The 22,796-nt window shown below is 50.0% G+C and overlaps 1 protein-coding gene across 6 annotated transcripts; it reads left to right on the plus strand.

The window, feature by feature from the left end:
* The first annotated feature begins 1,908 nt into the window (after positions 1 to 1,908).
* PITX2 (paired like homeodomain 2) lies at positions 1,909 to 22,508 on the plus strand. Of its 6 annotated transcripts, none has more exons than XM_003985077.4 (5): positions 1,909 to 2,956; positions 6,724 to 6,779; positions 7,259 to 7,396; positions 18,566 to 18,771; positions 21,249 to 22,508. In XM_003985077.4, the coding sequence occupies exons 2-5, from the start codon at positions 6,734 to 6,736 to the stop codon at positions 21,810 to 21,812; spliced, it is 954 nt and encodes a 317-aa protein (XP_003985126.1). In that variant the 5' UTR covers positions 1,909 to 2,956; positions 6,724 to 6,733; the 3' UTR covers positions 21,813 to 22,508. The 6 variants fall into 6 exon arrangements, with proteins under 6 accessions (XP_003985126.1, XP_003985127.1, XP_019684639.1 ...); XM_019829080.3 differs by lacking the exon at positions 1,909 to 2,956 and adding an exon at positions 5,434 to 6,078; XM_019829081.2 differs by lacking the exon at positions 1,909 to 2,956 and adding an exon at positions 6,518 to 6,532.
* The last annotated feature ends 288 nt before the right edge of the window (positions 22,509 to 22,796 follow it).

Below are 22,796 nucleotides of genomic sequence, written 5' to 3' on the forward strand. Positions count from 1 at the left end.
TCACTTCGGCTGCACTGGCGCTGGGCGAGGCGAAGACCCAAAAGCTCAGCGCGATGTCTGAGGCGGCCGGGACTGGGGGTTAACCAGCCCCTGGCGGACGAGACTCCAGACAGAAGGAGGGGGGTGGGGAGGGGAACGTGAGCTTCCCGGAGCCCCTTCATCCCAGCCCCGGTTTGCAAACCTCCGAATCTTGAAAGGGGGTGGGGGGTTGCACGCGCTTATCTGCGCGTCTCTCCAGCGCTGCCCCTTTCTCTTTTCCTCGTCTCTCTGCAAGTCTCTGAAGCTTCCCGTCTCTGATTTTCTCACTCTTTTCCCACTTTTCCATGAGATTCCTCATCTTCGCCACCAGATGAAGGGAGGTCGTTCTGCTAGAAGCGTCTCCTAATCTCTATAAAATGAAAAGGAAAAATGGGGAGGACATTAACCCATTACTCAGGGGAGTGGGGAGACAGCAGAAATCGTTGATGGATACAGATGAAAATGTCTTTCTCAGACCACCTTCTCTGGTTTGCAGTGCCTTTAGATTTCGGTTGTGGAACTTGTTGAAAGAATTTGATTTTCTTGATTCAGCCAGAGTTCAAAAACCAGAAATAAAAATTCTCAGGAACGGAGGGGAAACAAAGATAAAAACAGCACGTGAGCTGTTCCTCCTCTTTTCTCTCCCTTTAAGTAAAACGGTCTTGACTCTCCAACGGGTAGAGAGAGAAAGTTTGAGTTTTCATGGATGTTATGGAGAGGTTAGAGATGGCTTTAAAATGTAGATCTCTCAGTCAGTTTTCTTCGTGGCTGAAGAGGCTAGCCCTTTCCATAAAATGAGTCCATCTGTCGACCGTTAGCTATTTCAAAGTGAAGGGATTTAGCACTCAAAACAAATTGAGCAAGTTTGTTTGCCTGTTTTTACTGCTAACTCAAATGAATTCAAAACACGGAGTAATTCAAGAAAACACATAACACGTTCTAGACAGCCCCCAAATGCAGGGAAAGCCCAGCACCTATAGGGTGACCTGGGTTATTTTAAACGCCAAGCTTTTTAAAGATGTATGTATTTCACACATGCTCTCCCAACAAGTCATTTATTTCCCTACAACTGAGAGAATTGGTATCCTGATTGAGGAAGAGCAATACAACTTTTGGAAGGAACTTTATTCTCTATTGAGGACAAAAGGGGAGGGCTTTTTCATGGCGCGCCTGGGCGAATTTTGTTCCTATGCAGAAATTAATATTGATGGGAAAACCAAACCGGAACCTATGACTGCTTTCCAACGCTTTCCAAAAACATACATTAACAGGACGCCCTTGAAATTGAAAACAAACTTTGTCTAGTATGCCTGGCAGAAGCCTTCACACCTGGTCTTCCAGACGAATCATATTTATAGTCCTTACACCCAAAGGCAGGACGAAGCAAAAACACCCCGCTAGCTACCAAAATACACGCCTTGCTCCAGTCAAGAAATCGGAAAATCAGGGCTTAGAAGTAAGACACACTTTCCGAATGAAAATGACTCTTCTAACTTCACGTGTTCTTCGATTTTTAAGAGCAAATGTGAATTTGAGAGTAGCTTCCCCTCCCACCCCCACCACCAAGCCTTGCAATTTAATACCATGCTCGCCAGGAACCTTAACCTCGTCATTTTAAAAAATGAGATATCCGTGACCCGGGGTGAACTTGTTGAGTGTAGGTACAGCAGAGGAAATTCTAGACTCTATGAACGCCCGAACCTCGTCCAGAGCAATCCTTTCGTGTACTCTGGTCAGTGCGCGACCGTGCCCACCTGCGCGCAGACAGCGGGTGCAGCGTGCTTGGTCCACCCGCCTTGACCTCGGGCGTGGTGTCCCGGCCGGCGGTGCTGGGCCAAGTCTCTGGGCCTTCCCCGGCTGACTAGTCTCGGTTGTCGCCTTCCCAGCCCTCTTCCCCACCATCCCCCCTCCCCGCTGGCCCCACTTTTCCAGATTACTCCTCAGTCATCCTCTCTCACCCCCACTCCGCCTACTTTCTCTCCAGCCTCCAGTGCGTCCCTCACATCACCACCACCCCCACTCCGCAATCTCTCGTTTCTGTGAACTCGTCTCTCAACCCTGCAGGCCTGAAAGAAGGTCACATACAGGCACTCTCGTACTCACACCCTACATGCCTCGCCCCAAACAAAACCCATGCACACAGTCCTTTGTTCCATTTCTCGGGCCACTTGCCCTGGCCCTTCCTCCTTCTCCGTCCTGGTTTGCTCCCCAAGAGTACGTTTCTGTCTCCCGGACGCTCCGGTCTCCTCCCCACCCCCACCCCCACCCCACCTCTGATTTATTAGAGCTCCCGGTTCGGCGCAGATTCCTTGTTCTGCTGCATCCCACCCTCCCCTCCTATCCTCCCATCCACAGTGGGAGTGCTTGCGCCTGCTGCTCTTCTGCCCCAGTCCCAGCGCCCTGCCCGGTCCCCTAAACCCTCTTTCGCTCTCCGGGCTCTTCCTCCGGCTCCCGAGTCTCCGGCCTGCCGGCCTCACCTCCCTGCCCTGCCTCGCTTCTCGTCGCCCCTGCTCGCTCCCCCCGCGCTCGCCCGAACGCTGTGCTCGCTCCTTGAACGCCCGCCGCGCAGCCGGGCTCGGCCGCCCGCCCGCCCGCCACTGTGCAGTGGAGTTTGGTGGAATCTCTGCTGACGTCACGTCACTCCCCACACGGAGACCGAGCTGAGGGAAGAGAGAGGGATGAGAGCGAGGGAGGGGAGAGAGAGTGCGAGACCGAGCGAGAAAGCTGGAGAGGAGCAGAAAGAAACTGCCAGTGACGGCTAGGTTCCGGCGGCCGCCGCGCACCCGTGGACTCCCTCGGAACTTGGCACCCTCGGGAGCCCCGCAGTCCTCTCGGGCTTGGCTTTCCGGCGCTTGCGGTGCAGCCTGCGCCTCGGATCGCTGGAAGTCTCCCCGGGAAGCGGTGGGACGCGGAGACAGCAGCTCTCTCCCGGTAGCCGGTAAGTGGAGGCCGTCTCTTTCCGCAGGGATGTGAGATAATGCGAGTTTGGAAATTTGTTCCACTTTGGAGAATCTTCACCGTAGGTGATTTGTGGTTCTTGGGGCTGCCTTCCCGCCCCCCCCCGAAGTAACTCAGTTGGCAAACAGACCTCGCAAAGCCCTGTTCCTCTCGTCCCCAGTCGCAGACACTAACAATCTATGGGGTTGCTGAAGTCGAGTGGGAAGCGAGACCATGGCTGGCATTTAAAACGAGGTATCTTCCCTTAAATCTCGGTGCCAACACTGCAGGGACAAATCCTCAGGCTGAGGATTAGCATTCTCAAGATAAAGGGCAGGGTACAAAGTTTCAGCTACTGGAAGATTAGCCCCTTTCCCATTGTTACCAATTGGAAAAAAGATTCCATCTTAACTGGCAGTTAGTGACCTCTCAGGCCCAAGCGAATTACCTGGGAACCAGGCCTGGATGCCAAGCTTACACAATTACTTCGGATTATAAATCCTTTAAATTGATCACCAGTCAACTCCAATCTTGCACTTCAGGAGATACATTTTAAATGGATAGAGAGGAGAGGACTATTTTCCAACTGTCGAGTAAGAAAAAAATTATGATTCTAAATCTGAGAAATATGGTTCTCTTTTCATTCCAATTCAATGACTTTACTTTCCTAAGTAATTCAGAAATCAAGCCACCATAGGGCAGTGTGATTTTTACTCCTTTTTGTGTGTGTATTATGTCTTAGTAAACTAAATGAAAAAAAAAAAAACTTTTACTATTATGAATTAAAATAACACAGGCATTCATATATTCTAAAATATTTTTATGAAAACTAATCTGACTTACAGAGATTTCCTTGCAGTTCTTAGGCCATTAATAAGAATTAAAGGTGGTTCTAATATAAGTTTGGAAGAAATTTATCTAAAATTCAAATACCAATTATGTCAAGGAAACAAAGCACCGGCACAGAATAGATGAGGATTTTTACTAGTGTAACATAAAATAAGCATACAAGGTTTTAATAATCAAACAGTCCCTAAAATTTGAATAGCTCCTTCATGTATGGAATGTTTTACTTTACCTCAGCAAAACTACACTTAAATTATTCAGGTGCTTTGTTCCTCAAGTTGAGCATATTGTCTTCAAGTGTTCCTAAAGCATCAATATTAATTGGTTTAAAAGAAGGCTTAAACTGGTAAAATACAGAATTGTGTTAAGCAGTATTTTAATTTCCTTAAACGATTACCCACTGCAAATTAATTTAGTGGCTAATCTCCTTAATTTAGTTCATTTAAAACATATGTTCTTGTGCTGTTTATTTTTAAACTTTCCACTGAAGATTTTGTTACGGGGTAACAAAAAATGGAAAGAGGGGGAATGTAAAAGAATTTGGAATTATTAGAACTGTATTTTTTTCCTGCGATTTCCTCCTATGGCAATCATCAGAAATTACTTTTAAGAAAATTGTTTTATTTCTCAGGCTTTTACTGCCTGCTTTGGCCAGTGTGGTTCAGTATGCTTCATTAACTATGTGGTACTTTTTAGCATACTCACAATAGAAAACTCAAATTAGGCAAAACAAGATTGCCTGGCATATATGTTCAAACCAGGACTTGAACTTTTGGGATGAGAACAACTTCCCATCAAGAAAAGTTGCGCATCTTAATTTGTGAGATTAGTGGTGGAGGCTGGCCCCTAAATCCTGCAGCCAAATTTGCCTAGTAAGACTTGTCTTGCTTGACAGGGCAAGTTTAAGGATCAGCAGGCAGGAATTGGAGGTTATTTTTAAAAACTATCTCCCTCAGTTATTTAGATTCAGTTCGTCCAGTAGGCCTGGTAATTATATGAAGAAAAAAAAATGCAGGTCTCACGGCTCATTTTGACTGCAAAATAAATCCCCAAGTCACAAGGACACTTAGGAGTGAGCTAAGGAACACGCCTTGACCTTCTTTTCAATCCTTAGAGCAGAGTTCTTGATTTGTTTTGTATTGCTTTGTTTGGCCTTCAGCACTGGAGCTTGGGAGTGTGGGGGGGGGGGGGAGAATGTGTAATAATTGGCTGACTTTATATTGAGCGACCCCATCTTTTTCTTTTGTATATTTCATTTCTTTAAAAAATGAAAATTATTTGCAGTTACCATCTGCAATGCTTCGGCTACCCGCTAATAATGCAGGCAGTTCAGATGTTTAAAAAAAAAAAAAAAAAAAAGATTATCGAATTGATGGTGACATGCAAATTTCCCCCGAAATTATCATAAGTAAACATTTGAAGTCTGGACTAATAAAATCCCATCTGTGTTACTTCATATCGAGTTAGTAGAAAGCTGTGATAATGAATTTTGTAATATCTCACGAACAGACATCTCAATCAGGGACTAATCCTGTGATTTTACTGCAGAATCACTAAATCTGGAGCCGCCAAACTGCTACTTCTGGGTCCCCGGGCCTGCAAGGATCGGCAGAGCCCCCGCCCACGTCCCAGCTAGCGGGTGGGGGGGAACCCCTGGACACCCACGCCGCGGCGCCGGGCAGCCCCTCCTCTAAGCGGCGACCTTGGCCAGAGGCTCCCGGGGCTCGGCTTGTTCCAGCAGAGGCCAAGGAGCGGGGAAACACGACCCAGACTAGAGCCAGACCCGCAGCTCCCTGCCCCGCCTCTGCTCTTGCGCCAAAGGGGCAACGCCCGCTCCTCCCCTCTACCCTGGACCACAGCGAAGTGGGCCCTCCCGCCGCCGGCATACCCTGGTTAGCGTGGAGAGAGGCAGGCACCGAGATCCAAAGGGCCTGGGGAGCCCGAGACCTTCTTTCTTTCCTTCTGTCTTTAAAGCTGCCGCGGCTTTTCTACCCACCCGGACAGAGCCTCTCGCCACCCACCTCTCCCGGTTTGCCTGTGGCGGAAAAAGGGGGCGCGCGTTAAACGCTTGGCTCGCTGCGTTGTGGTTGGAATTTTGAAAAAGATTTGGTTTGCCGGGGTTGAATCGGGGCAGCCGTTCTCTGAGAGTTATTTCTACGTCCTCGCTGGGTAGAAAACCCTCCGGACTTTTGCCCCGTTCTCTTCTGTCTCACTCAGTCCACTTCGTTTCCCTCCTCTGCGATCTTAAATCTTAGTTTAGGGTAAATAAATGGCCGGGTGAGTATCTCCAGGGAAAAGTGTGGCTAAATATGGAAAAGTGGCTCCTGATGGATGAGAGGCCCGAAGCCAGCTCGCTCCTGGAGTACCCTAGGCCAAGAGCTTTAAGAGTCCCGTTCATTTCAGAATTACAGAAAATCGAGGAAAACCGCTGTCTAGGGCAGGTACAAGTTGAGTCTGATAGTCTACAAATGTTTACTTAGCGTCTACTGACCGAAAGTCCTGTGCTGAATGGTGGTCTTCCACACAACCTCTTACATAGAAAAGTCCTCTCCACTCACCCCCAAATTCTGTACCTGCTAAGGTTGCCCCCGTGTTCAGACGGGCTCTTAACTCCTGACATAAACACCTTGAGAGTAGTTCCACAGCCTAAGTCCCCCAGGACATGATGGATTTATCCGTCGAGAGCCCCTGCGCCCATTCACCGCAACTCTGGAGGGAGATCCCCCTCTTGGTAAACATTCAGTTGTTCTGGACCAGGGGCTAGGGTGGGGATGAGGCTGAGAAGCACGCCCGAAACCCAACCCAGAGTAGGCACTTAAGAGCGAGTTTGCAGTTGTCCGCCCTACAGGTAGCGTCCACTGAACCCTGCACGCTCGGAGACCCCGCTGCTTCTCACGACCCTCCTTCTCTTTTATTTTGCAGACAACGGGGAATGGAGACCAACTGCCGCAAACTAGTGTCGGCGTGTGTGCAATTAGGTAAGAACGCGCTTCTTCTGCCGGGGTCACTCGACGGGACACCGCACCATGCGAGGGCGGCAGGAGGGCACCGGTCCCTTGGCGAGGCGGCGGCGAGGGGCTCTTCCCGGAGAGACCAGCCGGGGCGGAAAGGGAATCAGAACCGGGACACCGGCAGCCTCTCCCGGGGGTAGGAACTGGGGGGTATGGATAGGGAGGGAGCCGCTCACCGCGTCCCGATGCCCGGGGCCTACTCCTCCCTCTGAGGGAGCCGCTGGCAGCCTGGGAGGCGCGGAGAGTGTGCCTCCCTGCTCCGGGTTGCCAGAGGGTCCGGGAGACGCGAGCGACCTCCGCCCTTTCCTCTAACTGGGTCTTTGCTCTTTGTCCCTCTTTCTCTTCTTCGTCCTGCCTCCTACCCCCACCCCCAACACCCTCGCTTCTTTCCACCGCGGTCCGGGGCGTCTCTCTACCCGCTTGTGGGGCGGGCGCGCGCGGCCCAGGCGTGCAGCCGGCGGCCGTTGAATGCCTCTTCTCCAAAGACTCCGAAATCAAAAAGGTCGAGTTCACAGACTCTCCCGAGAGCCGGAAAGAGGCGGCCAGCAGCAAGCTCTTCCCGCGGCAGCATCCCGGCGCCACTGGTAAGGCCGGGAGCGAAGCGCAGGCCGCGCGCAGGTCACCCGCCTCTGGGCCTCTGGGCTTCGGGTACAGCGCACCGAGGCTAGGCCGCCAGACAGGCGCGCCTGTCCCTTGACTTAGACACTTGGCCCCTGTGTGGGACGGGAAGCAGCCGTCCCAGGGACGTTAATTCCTTTCCCCAAAAGTATACTGCACTCCTGAGACCCAACACCTCTCTCTCTGGCTCTTTTTCGCTCTCTCCCTGTGGCCTCGTCTCCTACGCACACCCCAACCTACCTCTGCGCCGCTAGCTGGCGTGGAAAAGTAGTCCAACAGCGACCTCTGTCGCCCGCCATGTCCCACTGCGTGTAGCACCACCAAGGGTGCTCTCCGCCCCGGCCTCTCTCAGCCTTGCCCCGCCCAGGCTTGTGGGCGCGGGGTTTGCCGCGGAAGGCATGCACCGGAGGCTTGCGTAGGGCGAAGATTCGCCTGGCCGGGAGTTGGAGGAGCTGACTAGAGCCCCGCAGAGCCTGAGGGCAGCGACTGTGCGCCGCAGCCAAGGGTGTAATGAAGTGTGCGCCCCGTCGACGCGAACCTACCTGTTGTGCAGGTTGCAAGGCCTCGGGTTTTGGTGGTGTCGTTGCTTGATTAGCTGGTTTCACTGTGGACGAGTCAAGGGGCCCTGCTGCTCAAAGGCTTGTGTAAAAGCCAGAATGTCTCCAACTCACTGCATAGGCCTTTGCTAAACGGAAACTTGCTCTTTGGGGGGGGGGGGGGGGGGTGTGCGCGGGCGCGTGTGTGCAAGCCTTCCCTTGGAATACATGAAAAATTCAAATTTAACAACTGTCCTATTCTCCGGGTTTCCCAGGCTACTGTAATAACAAGTGCCTAGCCTTAGGAAGTTGTTGACCTTTGATAGTGTGAGGAGATAAAGCCCCCCCACAGCCCTCGGCCCCTAACCCCCTCTTTCCGGATTAAAGTGTAAGGATACAAATGTAATGTGTGCCGGAGGGGGGCGAATTGGGACGCCCGGCCAAATAAACAAACCGTGTTGCTAAGAAGAAAACAAAGGCCCTGCATTCGTGCTTCCCGGTAAACCTGAGAAAATTATCATTTGCATAAGTAAAACTTCTAAAATGGTCGGGAGCGAAGCAGCCTGGCACTGCACACTATCGCGAGTCCTCCCGCTGGGCTAGTTAAACGCTCACTTGTCCGGGATTAACCCCATGGGGTTAAATGGGGCCGTGCAGAGATAACGTCGGGTGATTTCTGTCATTAAGATTGTGTTAAATTCTTCCTCTGTTTGATAATCGGTCGTAAAAATAAATTATTAGACCGGAGTATGTTTGGGATATGGTTAAAAATCAAGAACAGCGATGACTCCTGGAGAAATGTTTCGTGCGGGTTCCGTCTGGCCAGACTAGGGGAGCTCCCCAATCTCGCTTCGCGCGGGGCGGGCTGACAGTCGCCCAGCTGAAGCTGACGTTTCCCGATGCGTTGGGAGGTGGAGAGCTGCCTAACGTCTCTTATCCCCACCCCAACCCAGGGCTCCTAGACCTCAGGAATGGCTTCTGAGGACAGGTGGTCTCCATGGGAGCCCCTCCGAGGGGAAGCTAGAGATGGGATGGGAACCTCTTAACGTGGGCTAGAAGCCGTGGTCCGCCGGGGAGTCCTTTCTGTTCCTGTCACAGTCACCACTGGGCATCCACTTTTGATAATTAGTAGATAAATAAAGAACTAGAAATAATGAAGGACTGTTTCCTTACCCATTAACTTTCAGGCCCCGATTATTCTAGTGCACTGATCCTCCACATTGGCAACAATCTGTTTTCTACCTTTTGGACAGAAGAGGAAAATTGCTGCCTAAACATGTTTAATACCATTAATTAAGGAGAGGCATGCGATAGGGAGAAATGCTGAAAATCTTGATTTTATTGGCCTATAGGGACGTAATAGACAAAAAAAAAATGTCACACATGAGTAAGCAAAACTACAGTGCCTCCAAGGAAGGTTGCCAGAGTCCCCTTTACTAAATATAAGTAAATTTAATTTATGTCATATGCAAACCCCTGGCCACAGCCTGCTTTGAAAAGAAAGATTTTTCTCCCTTTTTTGATAGCTTTTTTTTTTCTTTCAGAAAGAAATAAATGTTTACAATGGCATGTCTTTTTTCAAAAGGGGCCATGGTACTTTATTATTGGCACTACCCTCTCCTCAACCCCTCCAAAACACCGTGTCTTCGTTAAAGACTGAAAACAGTCCCCAAGTAGACAAGGTTAACCTCTGGAAGGCTGGGACTCTTGCGTTCCTTTCCAAGCGAATCTTTGTCCCCTTGATACCCATTGGGCTGGCCCACGGCCTGGCTCAAACCCTGAAGCAGGTGGAGTAGGAGGTCGGCTGGAGACCCCTAAATCCAGGGGTTGAGAGAGGGTAGAAAAAGGACTGGCTAGGCATCCAAGTGGAGGCGGGAAGAGTTGGCAAGTTTAGCTGTAACCCAGAAAGAAGGCTCAGAGGTCTGCTGAGAATGTCCCCCTAGAACAGAGATCCTTGACTTCCTTGCTTTGAGTGTCCCCCCCCAAAAAAGCCTGCTTGCTGAATTCAGAAAGTGCTTTTGACCTTCAGGAAGGCGGGTGGGGGGAACCGATCCTCCCTTGTCTGTAACCCTTAAAGTTTCGGGGTGGTGGCTCTGGATTCCGGGCTGAAATCGGACAGAGCTGCCGCCCCGCGGTCGGGGTGCCTAGCTGCGGTGACCAGACTTGGGCGGGTACCTTCCCCAGAGACGCCATTAATTTTTAAGTAGCCTTGGCTAAATGAGTGAGCTGAAAGAGTCTCACCAAGGTCTCTGGTGTGTGCCGACGTCCTTCCCTTGGGAGGGGGACCCCAAGGCCCCTTGTGGCGCCCCCAGCCGAGACACACTCTCTCAATGGCAGCTTGGCCCCAGTCTTCTTCAGAGAACCCGGGGTAACTCCCCGCCGCCTTGGCGGCAGCAAACCCTTCATTCATTCAATCAGCAAATGTTTGCCGAGCACATACTACGTGGATTCCTAATGTACCCCCTGAAAGCAAATAAGCCGGTTTCCCTTCGCCGTTATGAAGCAGCTTTAATGTTAGCAAGGAACTAGCTAGAGCAGGTTCAGACCATCTCCTGCAAAACGCGATGTGGTGGTACCTGCGGCAGTGCTTGGGGCCTGAGCGTTGTTAGAAAGAAAGGGGATGCTTAGAAGGGTAGAGGGCCATTGGTGAGGCCCGGGGTAAGGGACAGGGGCTTGCAGAAGGGGCTGGAGGTCCGAGGAAGAAGCCACGAGAGAGGGGAACAGGGTTAAGGAGAGGGATTTCCATTTTCTTTTCTACCACCCCTGCCTCCCCACCCCATCCTACTCCACCCGCCACCGAGTCTAGCTTATTGTCAGCAGCTGCCTCTGCCTTTTGTGGGTTTTTTTCCCCGTCAGGGGAAATTGTACCAGTTGTGCAATAGGTAGTCACTCCCTGTGGATCCCCGCCCGCAGAGGTAGTCTTTTTACAGGTCGTGTTCCTTGCTACTGACACCAAGTGCGCTCAAAGTTTCATAAGGCTGGTTGGGTTGTTATTCCAAACCGCCTGCTGTTAATATATGCAGCAGTTGTTAGAGCGACTCGGAGGGAAAAGGAAATGTATAACGAAAGCTTATTCGTGAGCAGGAATATACTAATGGAACAATCTGATGTCTTCTTAATCCTATGTAAAAAGCTTTGTCGTCTTCCTAATATTGACTGAATGGGTAATTAATGGCTCTTCATCTAGGCGAATACCCTGTAATCCAAAGATAGGCAAAAGACAACAAGCCCAAGGTAGAAGACAAAAGGCCCAACTGTGGCCGCCACCCCCCTCCCCCACCAGGGACTCCAAATAGGAAAGTTTCTTTTCTGGAGAAAAGGGCAGAAGTGGGAGAATACAGGTACCTTTCCTAGGCTGGGCTTAACCACTGAATCTGGTCACCCAGCTCAGTTCTCCACTACTCCATTTGCCCCCACCAGTCCTCTCTGCATTTCTTCTCAGTTCCTCTAGGAAGTCACCCTCGTTTGGATCCTGACCAGAACCTTTTCTTTCCCAAAGCCCCCATCTTTCATTTGGGGAAGTGATTGATAACAGAGGACCAATACACCAGGTCCTCAAAAGGCTCAGGCAGAGGATTGAGCTCCTTCTGATCCAGGTGGAGACTCCTTTCTTTTACAACCTAAGGCAGAATCTGTGCAGACTTAGATAGTTGAGAGGGGAGGGAAGAAATTAATGGAAGGAGAATGAACAGCAGAATTGGGTATATGTGTTAAAGAGTGATCAGGAGCGGTGGAGTCGACTTCCTTGTGAGGATCTGACATGAAGAGTACCCAAAATTCTTCCACCATGTTTTTAACAGGATGACATTTTAATTTAAACCTTTAGAAGTAATATATTACTTGGGTTACTACGATGAGGTGGGTTCCTTTTTTTTTTTTTTTTTTTGTCAGCTGACAGCTTTTAAAATATTATTTCGCTAGGGAAATAAAAGCTTCATCTCAGATTATAGGTGGGTATTTTTGGATTTATGTGATTTATGGTCACCATGACAACTAATGCTGAATGTTAGCTACCAGCATGTCTGGGAGAGGGAAGACAGAAAGAAGGGAGAGCAAGAGAAATAGAAAAGGGAAACAGACATGAGCTAGAGAGGAGAAATAGAGAAAAGAGAAAAAAAGGCGAGTTTTAATCCAATTTTTAAAAGTGACTTTAGTTAGTACCTTTCCAGTTCTCTCTGGACCTGGATATTAGTGTCTATCTCATTTTCATCCTCCCCCCTCCCCCATTGCTAAGACATATTTATACCACTCTACTTTTACTAGTTTTCTGGGATTAAACGTTCTCGGAATAAACCTGTTGTGTTAACAAACTAACGTGAAAAGGCATTGTAGCACGTGGGTTTAATGATTTCAGCAGCATCCCCCTACCCGTCCTGACTCTGCTAATCCCCGATTTTCTCTTCACCTGCCAGTGTGGGGGTACCTCTCCCACCCCGACACTGAGCACCCCCAGCTAGTTACTCCAAAGCTCAAGTGTGAGACTAAAATATGGGTACCGTTGGCAGAGACCCAGAGAATGTAGGTGCCGCTCAGTACGTGCACAGACTTTGATTCAGAAAACAATCTGCCCCTTTTTACAAACCAGCACTTTTTAAATCCATTTAGAGAATGGGGTAGGGGGGGATCAACCACAGTAACGTTTAAATGTCTGGGTGCTTCCGCTTCGTGCCTGGAGCACGGGGTACAGCGAAGGGGGCCTTTCCAGATTGGTTTGTGTGCGGAGAAAAGGCAGGCAGAAGAAGAAGGAGGGGAGGAAGGGCCACTTCTTGAGCGGGGTGCAAGGTCTCCATCTGACCTCTGCGCCTTATACCACAGGCGCACGCACACACACGCCTGTCACGTGGCTCTGAGCTGAGTCTGGGCCGCCTCGGCCTTGAACTGGCCTGGGCCAGAGCAAGACTCCCACCCCTCTAAGGTCTGACAGCCAGCGCAGGGAGACATCTAATGAGCGATCTTACAGGTGAGCTTTGAAGACAGATTCCACCCCACCCCCCCCCAAAAAAAGTTGTGGATTGCTTGGTTGGATTGAAGTCCATACTTGGACCCCGCACCCCAGACTTTGGAGGCATAACCCAACCAATCTCCTCGCGAAGGCCAGAGGGGCTTTGCGCAACTAACACTAAAGAGTGTGAAATTAAATAAGACCTTAAGACTGGTAATCGGTGGCAAATACCAGCAGCTCAAAACACGCCTGACCCCGTGTCACACATTTCCCTCCTCAAGGGTCTGGCTTTGCAAGAATAAGCAAAGAAAACCCAACTGAGACAATTCTTGAATGTCTTCGGACTTGAAAACCTAAACCCGCACTGGGCTTCCCTTCCCCCCACCCCTGCCCTCCGTGGGGGCCTTGCGGAACCTCCAGCTTCCCTGAACTGACCATCCTGATATTTCTCTGGATTGGAAATTTCTGTGATGGAGGCTGAAGTCATAGTGATTTCTAGAACCAGTTAAAGAAGACTGTGCAGAGGTGGGGGGTGCAGAGGTAGTGCTCAACCTGCAAAAAAATAGGATTGCTTTCAACCCCTTCCTTATCTATACTACCAATATCTGTGCACCCACAATATTAAGTGGATTAAGTTTTTGTAGACTAAGTCTCCTAAATTGCCGACCATCATCACCACTGTTTTCATTGAAAAGTGTTTGTTTGTTTGGGTTTTTTTTTTTTTTGTTTCTTTTGTTTTTGGGTTTGTTTTTTGTTTGTTTGGGGGGGGGTTCCCATTACTCACTTGCTTTTCTCCATCTAGACTTTTCATGTTGGTGTGCTCCCACCATCCATGGAACTGGGTCTGAGAAGGGGGTCAGCCGATCTCACCATGTGTGAAGTGATTAGGAGATTAGGAGAGAGTTGAAACTCTGGTTGGAAAAATGCAAAGAAATGCCTTACTGGCTCAGTTGAGTTGGGGGGGGGGGTATATATTTCATATGTGCATTATCTAGATAGATGGTAGATAGATACATAGACATGGTTATGTTTTGTGTTTTTTTTATTAATTTACTTTAACCAGATATCTCCAGATAATTGTCTTTATTCTCCACTTGGCTTTGCAGTGGATAGGTACAATTTAAGATTCCTCATCCTTTTAGGCTTTTAGGCTGCCTGAAGATCACCAGCACTTCCAACCTGTACTACCCTTTAGCACTATGTTGAGCTGTCACTCGCCCTGGGGTTTTTCAGCCGCTTTGGAAGCTGGTTTGGAGACTAGGTCTTCCCGTTTGTGTATCTGCCCTGATGAGAGTTGTTAGTCAACAGAGCCACCGAGTTTAAATCAAAATTCTGTGGGTTTAATGAGAGATGAGCTTAGAAATCTATATGTTTCTGTGGAGCTCCTCAGCTCTCCTGAGTAAGGAGTTGTGAGAAACACCCAAAGCCTCCACCAAAAATTGCCTCTCCGGGGTTTGAATCTCAAAGAAACTAATACCAAGAAAGAAAGTATACTCACTGTAGTTTATCATTTGTTCATATGATGGAATCTCTTCATGAAATGAAGCTTTATGGGGGTGTTATTTTGGGGACTGGAGCTATACTGAGGTTTAAAAAAAGAAACTAGAATATGATTAGTAAACACATTGGGCAGAAAAGAGCTGAATTCATATTGACTTAGTTATAGGTCATCGGCTGGCAGTGCAATGGGAGGAAATATTTACTTTACACATACACTTTATGATCTTGGGGGAATTAGAGGAAATTCAATAAGAAAACGGCTAGAAACATTTAAAACCCTTATTTAAAAGACTTAAGCAAATTAGAGTCTTATCAGATTAAAAACCACTACAAATGTAAGAGCATTGTCTTCGGTGAAACGCTGTGGGGTCTGAGGAGATTCTCCGCCAAATCTCAGGGATAAAATGCGTCATTTAAGCACCAGATAATGAGCAGAATGTAAATTAATTTAACCTTCTTTACCAACAGGCTGCTGGTGTAATATGTATAATTTAGTGATAAGATTGCAGGACCTAATATAGCTGGATGTATGAGCCTCAGCTAATGCAGACTTGTCACATGAGGATGTGTTCTGCTCTGAGCAGGTGTATGTATGCTTGGAATGGGGCGAACTGGAATAAAAGGTTAAAACTAGAAATGCTGCTTTAAAGCTTACTATAAAGAAAATTCCTCCTTTCAGCTAAATTTTTCTTAAAGTGGGATGATACTTCTGGGGAGAAACTGAAGAACAAATGTCATTTGCTTCTTTGGATGGCTCTCGAGCATGTTTAAAATGGGGGAGGAGTTGCAGATAGGGTTTGGCAGAGAGAGCCCGGCAAAGTAGAGACACATAGGTAACAAACATAATTTGCAGTCTGCCTCATCCACTCTGCCCCAGACTGAGTAAGTTTCCCAATCTTGTGAACAAGGACAAGGAGGGAGTTTTCTGAAGATACCTCATACTGATGTTACAAATCATTGACTGTAATGTCAAACAAATACACATTCAGGGATGATAACACTAACTCCACAATAAAGCAATCACCAATGCAGAAACCCAGAAGAGATTAGTTTGTGCTCTCCCCATGACCTAAGTAAGCAAAGGACAAAAGGACTTTCAAAAGTTATTTTGAATGGTACGTTTGTATTTCTTTAATTCCTTTGGAAATTAATTTTTTTTTTTTTTTGGAAATAGTGTTGTAAGAGTTGTATGTCCCCAAGGTGTTTCTTTTTTTCTTTTTTAAAAAATAAATGAATAAGGCTTTGGTTTTTCTGAGCTGAGTGTTCTCCTAGGCTTTTGCCCTTCGCCCCCATTCTACTGCCTCTGCCTGCTTGGACTTTAAAGATTCAGCAGCCTTGAGTTCTCTAGGAAAAGAAAATGACTTAAAAAAATATCCTTGAAAGTGGTTATTTGGCAACATTCTTAATTGTATGGAAATTCATTAAAGCACATTTTATATATAATTAGCTCAAGGTTGTTGATTCTGCAGGCTTTATGGATTTGAATCTGATTGATAATAAAGTAAACAAAAGAGTCGAATTTAAAGCGGGCTCTCTCTAGGGTTAGGACAAGCTTAATACAGTGTACAAGGAATTTGAAAGATCTTGGATATGTGTCTTAATCAACGCTAAGTAGAATGGATAAGCTTTCAGCATTTTGAAAATGCTGGGTTAGGGTTTCTATTCTATTGTGTATTTTCTGTCTGGGGTCTAATAAGCATTACAGAGAACGTGATCTGAGGCGACTTTTTATTCTTGTATAAATCCAGAGTGAACCGCCAAACAGTTGTTCGTTTAAAGTCAAGGTAATTTTCTTTTGACGGGTCCATTTGCTTCTCGATTTCTAATTTATTAGCCGGCCTTCTCAGGGCTTTGTCTTCTTTGCAATTAAAATAAAGCTTCTTCAGATTAGCGCAGCATTCACTTGACAGGCTGTTTGGAAAATTTAAGATCGGAGAGGTGATGTGTTGCTGTTTTTCAATTTCTTCTGGTTTTAAGTAGCATGCCCCCTTTCCCTACAGGGGGGATAAAAAGGCATCTCTCGATTGGAAATGGATGTAGTGAGATACAAAAAGGAAGGGTTGCGAGGCATGTTGATCCTTGTACCTTTCAGCTCTGGACCTTTCCGCTCCTTTCTCCCGAGCGTCTCACTCCCAGCCTCATCTCTCCGCCTCCCCGCCTGAACTAAAAGCAAGATCTTCTTCGGCTGGGCCGGAGCAGAATTCCCGGGAGCCGGCCGGTGTAGACTTGGTGGGCACAGTGAGGTATTAGCCCAGCCCCGCACAGCTGATAGGTGCAGACAGGGCTGTCCTCCGCCGGGGCTCGGGGCCTTCTGATTGGTGCGGAGCCACGTCACTCCCGCTGGGCGAAGGGTCTGGGAGGAGGCGGAGGCGGGGAGCGTTGGGAGGGCCGCGGCAAAGTGACGTCTGGGCACCAGGAAGCCCGCCTCTGGTTTTAAGATGTTAGGCCAACAGGGAAGCTCGGAGCCGCAGAGCTGGTCCGTCGCTCGCCTGGGTGCCGGGAGCTGAGCTGCTGCGAGGCCGCGCTCGAGCTCGACGGCCCGAGGGGGGTGTGCGTGTGCGTGCCACGGAGGGTGCGCCCAGAGGCCCGCGTTGCTGCCGCAGCCGCTGCCGCCGCTGCGGGGGATCTAATATCAGCTACCTGTCCCTGTCACTCTTGACACTTTGCTGTCAGGGCTGCCGCGCGGGGGGCGGGCAGAGCGCGATCGCCGTTAGCTTTCCTTATTGGAGGGGTACGTGGGGGAGGGAGGGAGGGAAGAAAGGGGTCTTTGCCCACTCTTGTTTCGCTTTGGAGCTTGGAAGCCTGCTATCCAAAGACGCTCCGAGCTGCGCCCGCCTACTTACATCCCCATGTCTCCGTTTGCCCGCTGACTTTCCGCCGCCGGACCCTAAGGCTTGAGCCTTCCGAAGGAGACGGGGGCCGCTCGATTCAAAAAGACTCAGCAGGGATTGTGCTCCCTGGCTTTGCCCGCGGCGGCCACAGCGCGGAAACTCTGCGCGTGTAGTGGAAAGCGGAGCAGGCGGCGGCGGCCACGGGGCTACGGCCGGGCGGCAGCCCAGGACTTGTAGGGCGGCGCGCTCCTTCGTCCATGAACTGCATGAAAGGCCCGCTGCACTTGGAGCACAGAGCAGTAGGGACCAAGCTGTTGGCCGCCTCCTCGTCTTCCTCCTGTCACCATCCCCAGCCGCTGGCCATGGCTTCGGTACTGGCTCCCGGTCAGACCCGCTCCCTGGACTCTTCCAAGCACAGGCTGGAGGTGCACACCATCTCTGACACCTCCAGCCCCGAGGCCGCAGGTAAGGCGCCGCGCGGCCCCGCGGACACCGGGGTCCAGCCGCCCCTCGCCGCTGGGCTCTTCCCGCCCGCAAGGAAGTCGACCCCTCCAGGGGGAGGCGTAGTGGGAGTGGTCGTTTAGTTTGCCTCCCGCAGAACTTCCGGAGCCGGGATTCTTTTGGCCCCGAGTTTCTTTTCGCCCTACCTCGACCGCCCCGCCGGGGTGGGGCGAACTGCACGAGCCATTCCCTGCCCTATTCCTATCCTGGCCTCCCTATGTTTGTTTTCTGGGTCACAAAAATCCCAGCATCTCCATTCGAAGACGTTCAGAAGCCACCACCCCCGACTCCCCAACCCAGAGTCTGTTCTCTCCGCTTTCCGCTCCCGAAAAGCTCCGCTTGTTAGAAAAGTATTTCTGAAACGATGCCGCAGAAGAGGCGGTATTTCTAAAGGGTAGAGGAACTTGGGTGGGTCACCGAATCCCAAAGTCTACCTTTACTAGTCTCCTGAAATCGCATGGAGATCTGTGGGGGTCTGAAAAATGCGCGCGTGTAGGTGTCCGGAAAAAATTTGGTGTGTCTGCGCAGAAGAGTATAAATATACTTGAAAGAGGCTGTAAAAATGAATGTGCCTTCACAGTGAGATAAACATGTAAATAAAACGTGCGGCGCTGGGGGAGGGGAGGAGATGGGGCGCTCACACCCACACTCACGTCTGCACGCCCCACAGTCGCAGCGCTCACCGCGGCCCGGAGAGGCCGCTCGCACACTCCTCCCCTGCCTGGCAGCCCATCGCTTCCGCGGCCTCTGCAGCCCGGTCCATTTGGAGTTCACGGGTAGCAGGTGGGACTTGCTGACGGGAACCTCTCTGTGTTTCGTTTTCAGAAAAAGATAAGAGCCAGCAGGGAAAGAATGAGGACGTGGGCCCCGAAGACCCGTCCAAGAAGAAGCGGCAACGGCGCCAGCGCACTCACTTCACCAGCCAGCAGCTGCAGGAACTGGAGGCCACTTTCCAGAGGAACCGCTACCCGGACATGTCCACGCGCGAAGAGATCGCCGTGTGGACCAACCTCACGGAAGCCCGAGTCCGGGTAGGACCCCTCACGGAGCCTGGGAAGGCTAGGGAGGAAGGCACTGTAGAAATGCGGGCCACTTAGAACCGGAGGGAGTGTGGAAGGCAGTCTCCCGAAAGGCACGGCGTGCCTTTGCACAGGCAGAAGGCCTCTCCGCAGCCCCAGTCGCGAGGTTACAGCTCCCCCTTACAGACCAGCGGTTGCAGGCCTAGCGCAGGCTCCGCGAGCGGCACCCGCTCACTGCCCCGCTACCCTGAACCCTTCGGAACTGGGCCGCGTGGCATTCCCCTGCATAGGGCATTGTGTTCCCGGCTTGCGGTCGCCGGAAGAGTGCTAATAAAATCCCTCCGAGGCCAGGAGCCGAGAACAGGCTCCAACCTGTGCGCCTTTTACAAGGAAAACCCACCGGAGACAAGCAAGGCTTGGCCCTCCTGGGGAAACTTTCTCCCCCCAGGCTCGCCCGGCCCTTTCTCTCTACTCGGCTCATCCTCCTTACACAGTCTTTTCGGTTTTCGGCCATTCAGGTTTCTCCCACACCCTATCCCTTAGTTTTGTGATACACGGAAGCATTTTGACACACAACTACTATCCTGCTAGTCCTCTTAGAAAGAAAAAAGAAGAAAGACTTTTTGGTTTGGTTTATTTATCTTTCTCAGGAGATTGTTATTCACACCCTTCTTCCCAATGATAATAGTTTTATTTTTTAAAGGTGGGAGGGCTTACCTTTGTAGCAAATCTGTACTTTATGGATTGGCAAAAGTGCACTTAAATAAATTACCCGGTAGCAACATCCTGGTTTATGCTGGTCAGTGGAAAACTCCAAATGTGTTAGGATTCTGGAAGCAGAAACACCCATAGCAAGATCCAGAGGCTTTGCTGTTAAAAACAAAAACAAAACAATTCTGGATAGAAAAATAGAGCCTCCAGTTAAAGCAGAGATGAAAGAACAATAAGATGGCAATAATGATGAAAAGAATAAAGACCAAAATGCATTCCCAAAGCAGAGGGAAGGAAGGTACTCTCTGGGTTGCATTTGTGTAGGGTATGAGGCTTTGCTGGTGGATAAGAGCCGGGATGAAGTTGGAGATGGTTTTAGTTTAACTGCACAGAGCTAGAGCTCTGACTCTGGCCGCGTGGTTTTGCGCAAGGTCAGGCTTTGATTAGCTCTCCCGTGCATCAGGGGAACGGGCCTTGCACGTACTCTTCTTGCCTGAGCAAAGTTTACACGGCCTAGGGTAGAAATTAAAACTAATTAAAATAAAAACACAATCAGTGGGTTCTCTGGAATCCTTCTGAAAAGACCTCTCCCACCCCTCCAGCTTTCCAGGAGTCTCTCCCAAGTCCCCCGCCTCTACCACGCTGGGCTGTCGCTCCTTCTGGCTGCCTCCTTCCAGGCCCGCTGTGTGTCCAGCCAAGTGGGAGTGAAGCGTGCTTTTTTATAGCAGTCGGGTGCAAAGAGGAAGGAGGATAAAAAGGAAATCGAGAATGAAAGGGAAAAGGGGGGGAAAAGAGCGGATTAGGCGTCTGGGCCCGGCTGAGATGTGTAATGTGAAACATCACCGATGTCAGCTCTGAAATCTGGGGCCAGGCCTCGCTCCAATACACAAAAGCCGCAGTCTGCGGCGACGGGCGGGTCCGATGTGGATTGAGAGAAGGGTTGCGTCGGGGCCACCGGACGCGGGGTGGGGGCTGACGGGCCAGGCGACGGCTTGCAAAGCCAAGCAAACCCGCTGGGCCCGGCGGGAGCAGTGCTGGCAGCCGGGGCCTATGCTGGAGAGGGCGGAGGATGAGTAGGAGCGGAGGAAGGGAGGGGGAGGTTGCAGAGTGACCCATTCTGGGTTCCCGGAGATTTACAAGCCAAGCTTTTGGAGTTTAGGAGACTGAAGGGGAGGCGGCCTTTTGCTTTTTAATTCGCTATTTTTCTAGGCGAGGATAGGGGTCGCGGCCTGGCGCCAGTTGTGAGAGCGAGTTCTGTGGCGTGGGGGCCGCAGGGAAGGTCTGAGACTGGAAGGAGGAGCTGTGCAAGAGAGCGCGGGCCTCTGGTGCCCTCTTAGCCACTAGTCCTCATCACTGTGTCTGTGGCTTTGGAATGGAAGCAAGTTTGCAAGGTGGCAGGGTTAAGAGTTGGGCAGAAAACCTGCTGCCCCGCGTTTATTTTACAGTAAGTGAGTTTGGATCCCGAGGAGGGCCTGGGTTAGTGAACAAGCCGTCCACAGGCCGCCAGGCGTTGGACTGGGGTTTGTGGCGCAGTTCAGAGCCTGGGCCTCAGCCGGCCAGGCCTCCCTCGCTTTAGACGCGGTTCAGGCAGCTCCCGCCCGCGGGGCGGTGGGGGGGGGTGGGGGAAATTATGGTGGGTGGGTGTGCGCGCGCGCAGGCGCGCGTGCCCGCGCGCGCAGGCGCGCGCTGGACATGGGTGGCCTCTGGTGCTTTCTGTGATCAAGGTTTACCTAATCCGATCTGTGGCATCTGTTTGCTCCTTTGCTGTCAACCCCCAGGTTTGGTTCAAGAATCGCCGGGCCAAATGGAGAAAGCGGGAGCGCAACCAGCAGGCTGAGCTGTGCAAGAATGGCTTTGGGCCGCAGTTCAACGGGCTTATGCAGCCCTATGACGACATGTACCCGGGCTATTCCTACAACAACTGGGCCGCCAAGGGTCTCACGTCAGCCTCCCTGTCCACCAAGAGCTTCCCTTTCTTCAACTCTATGAACGTCAACCCTCTGTCGTCGCAGAGCATGTTCTCCCCGCCCAATTCCATCTCCTCCATGAGCATGTCGTCCAGCATGGTGCCCTCAGCCGTGACCGGCGTCCCGGGCTCCAGCCTCAACAGCCTGAATAACTTGAACAACCTGAGCAGCCCGTCGCTGAATTCCGCGGTGCCGACGCCCGCCTGTCCTTACGCGCCGCCGACTCCTCCGTACGTTTACAGGGACACGTGTAACTCGAGCCTGGCCAGCCTGAGACTGAAAGCGAAGCAGCACTCCAGCTTCGGCTACGCCAGCGTGCAGAACCCGGCGTCCAACCTGAGTGCTTGCCAGTACGCCGTGGACAGGCCAGTGTGAGCCCCGCCCACAGCACCGGGATCCTAGGACCGTGCCGGATGGGGCAATGCTGCCCTTGAAAGACTGGGAATTACGCTAGAAGGTCGTGGGCACTAAAGAAAAGGAGAGAAAGAGAAGCTATAAAGAGAAAAGGAAACCACTGAATTAAAGAGAGCTCCTTTGATTTCAAAGGAATTTCCTCAATGTCTGACATCTTTCACTAAAAGTATTTCCAACAGTTGCAAGGACATACACAAATGTTTGACTGGATATGACATTTTAACATTACTATAAGCTTGTTATTTTTTAAGTTTAGCATTGTTAACATTAAAATGACTGAAAGGATGTATATATATCGAAATGTCAAATTAATTTTATAAAAAGCAGTTGTTAGTACTCTCACAACAGTGTTTTTAAAGGTTAGGCTTTAAAATAAAGCATGTTATACAGAAGCGATTAGGATTTTTCGCTTGTGAGCAAAGGAATGTATATACTAAATGCCACACTGTATGTTTCTAACATATTATTATTATAAAAATGTGTGAATATCAGTTTTAGAATAGTTTCTCTGGTGGATGCAATGATGTTTCTGAAACTGCTATGTACAACCTACCCTGTGTATAACATTTCGTACAATATTATTGTTTTACTTTTCAGCAAATATGAAAAAAAATGTGTTTTATTTCATGGGAGTAAAATATACTACGTACAAATTGGTCTGGATTCTTTCTGCCCTCCTCTGTCACCTGGCCAGGGTCTCTCAGTCGTTGCTTCCTAAACAAACCAGTTTTCCTCTGCCCGCCTAGTTAAACACACAAGGCAGCAGGCCTTATTTAAATTTGGTAGAAATAAATTATAGTCATTCATCAAAAATGAAAAAGAAAAAAGAAAAGCCACTCCCAGGGGGGAAAAAAGCCTGTAAAGTCTGGTCTTGTCTCCCAGATTTTTCTTTGGCTTAAACCCAGAGGATTCCATTATTGCTAGGAAATAATACAAGAGAGAAAG

The sequence above is a fragment of the Felis catus genome, chromosome B1 (genome assembly GCF_018350175.1).
Source record: "Felis catus isolate Fca126 chromosome B1, F.catus_Fca126_mat1.0, whole genome shotgun sequence".
NCBI lineage: Eukaryota > Metazoa > Chordata > Mammalia > Carnivora > Felidae > Felis > Felis catus.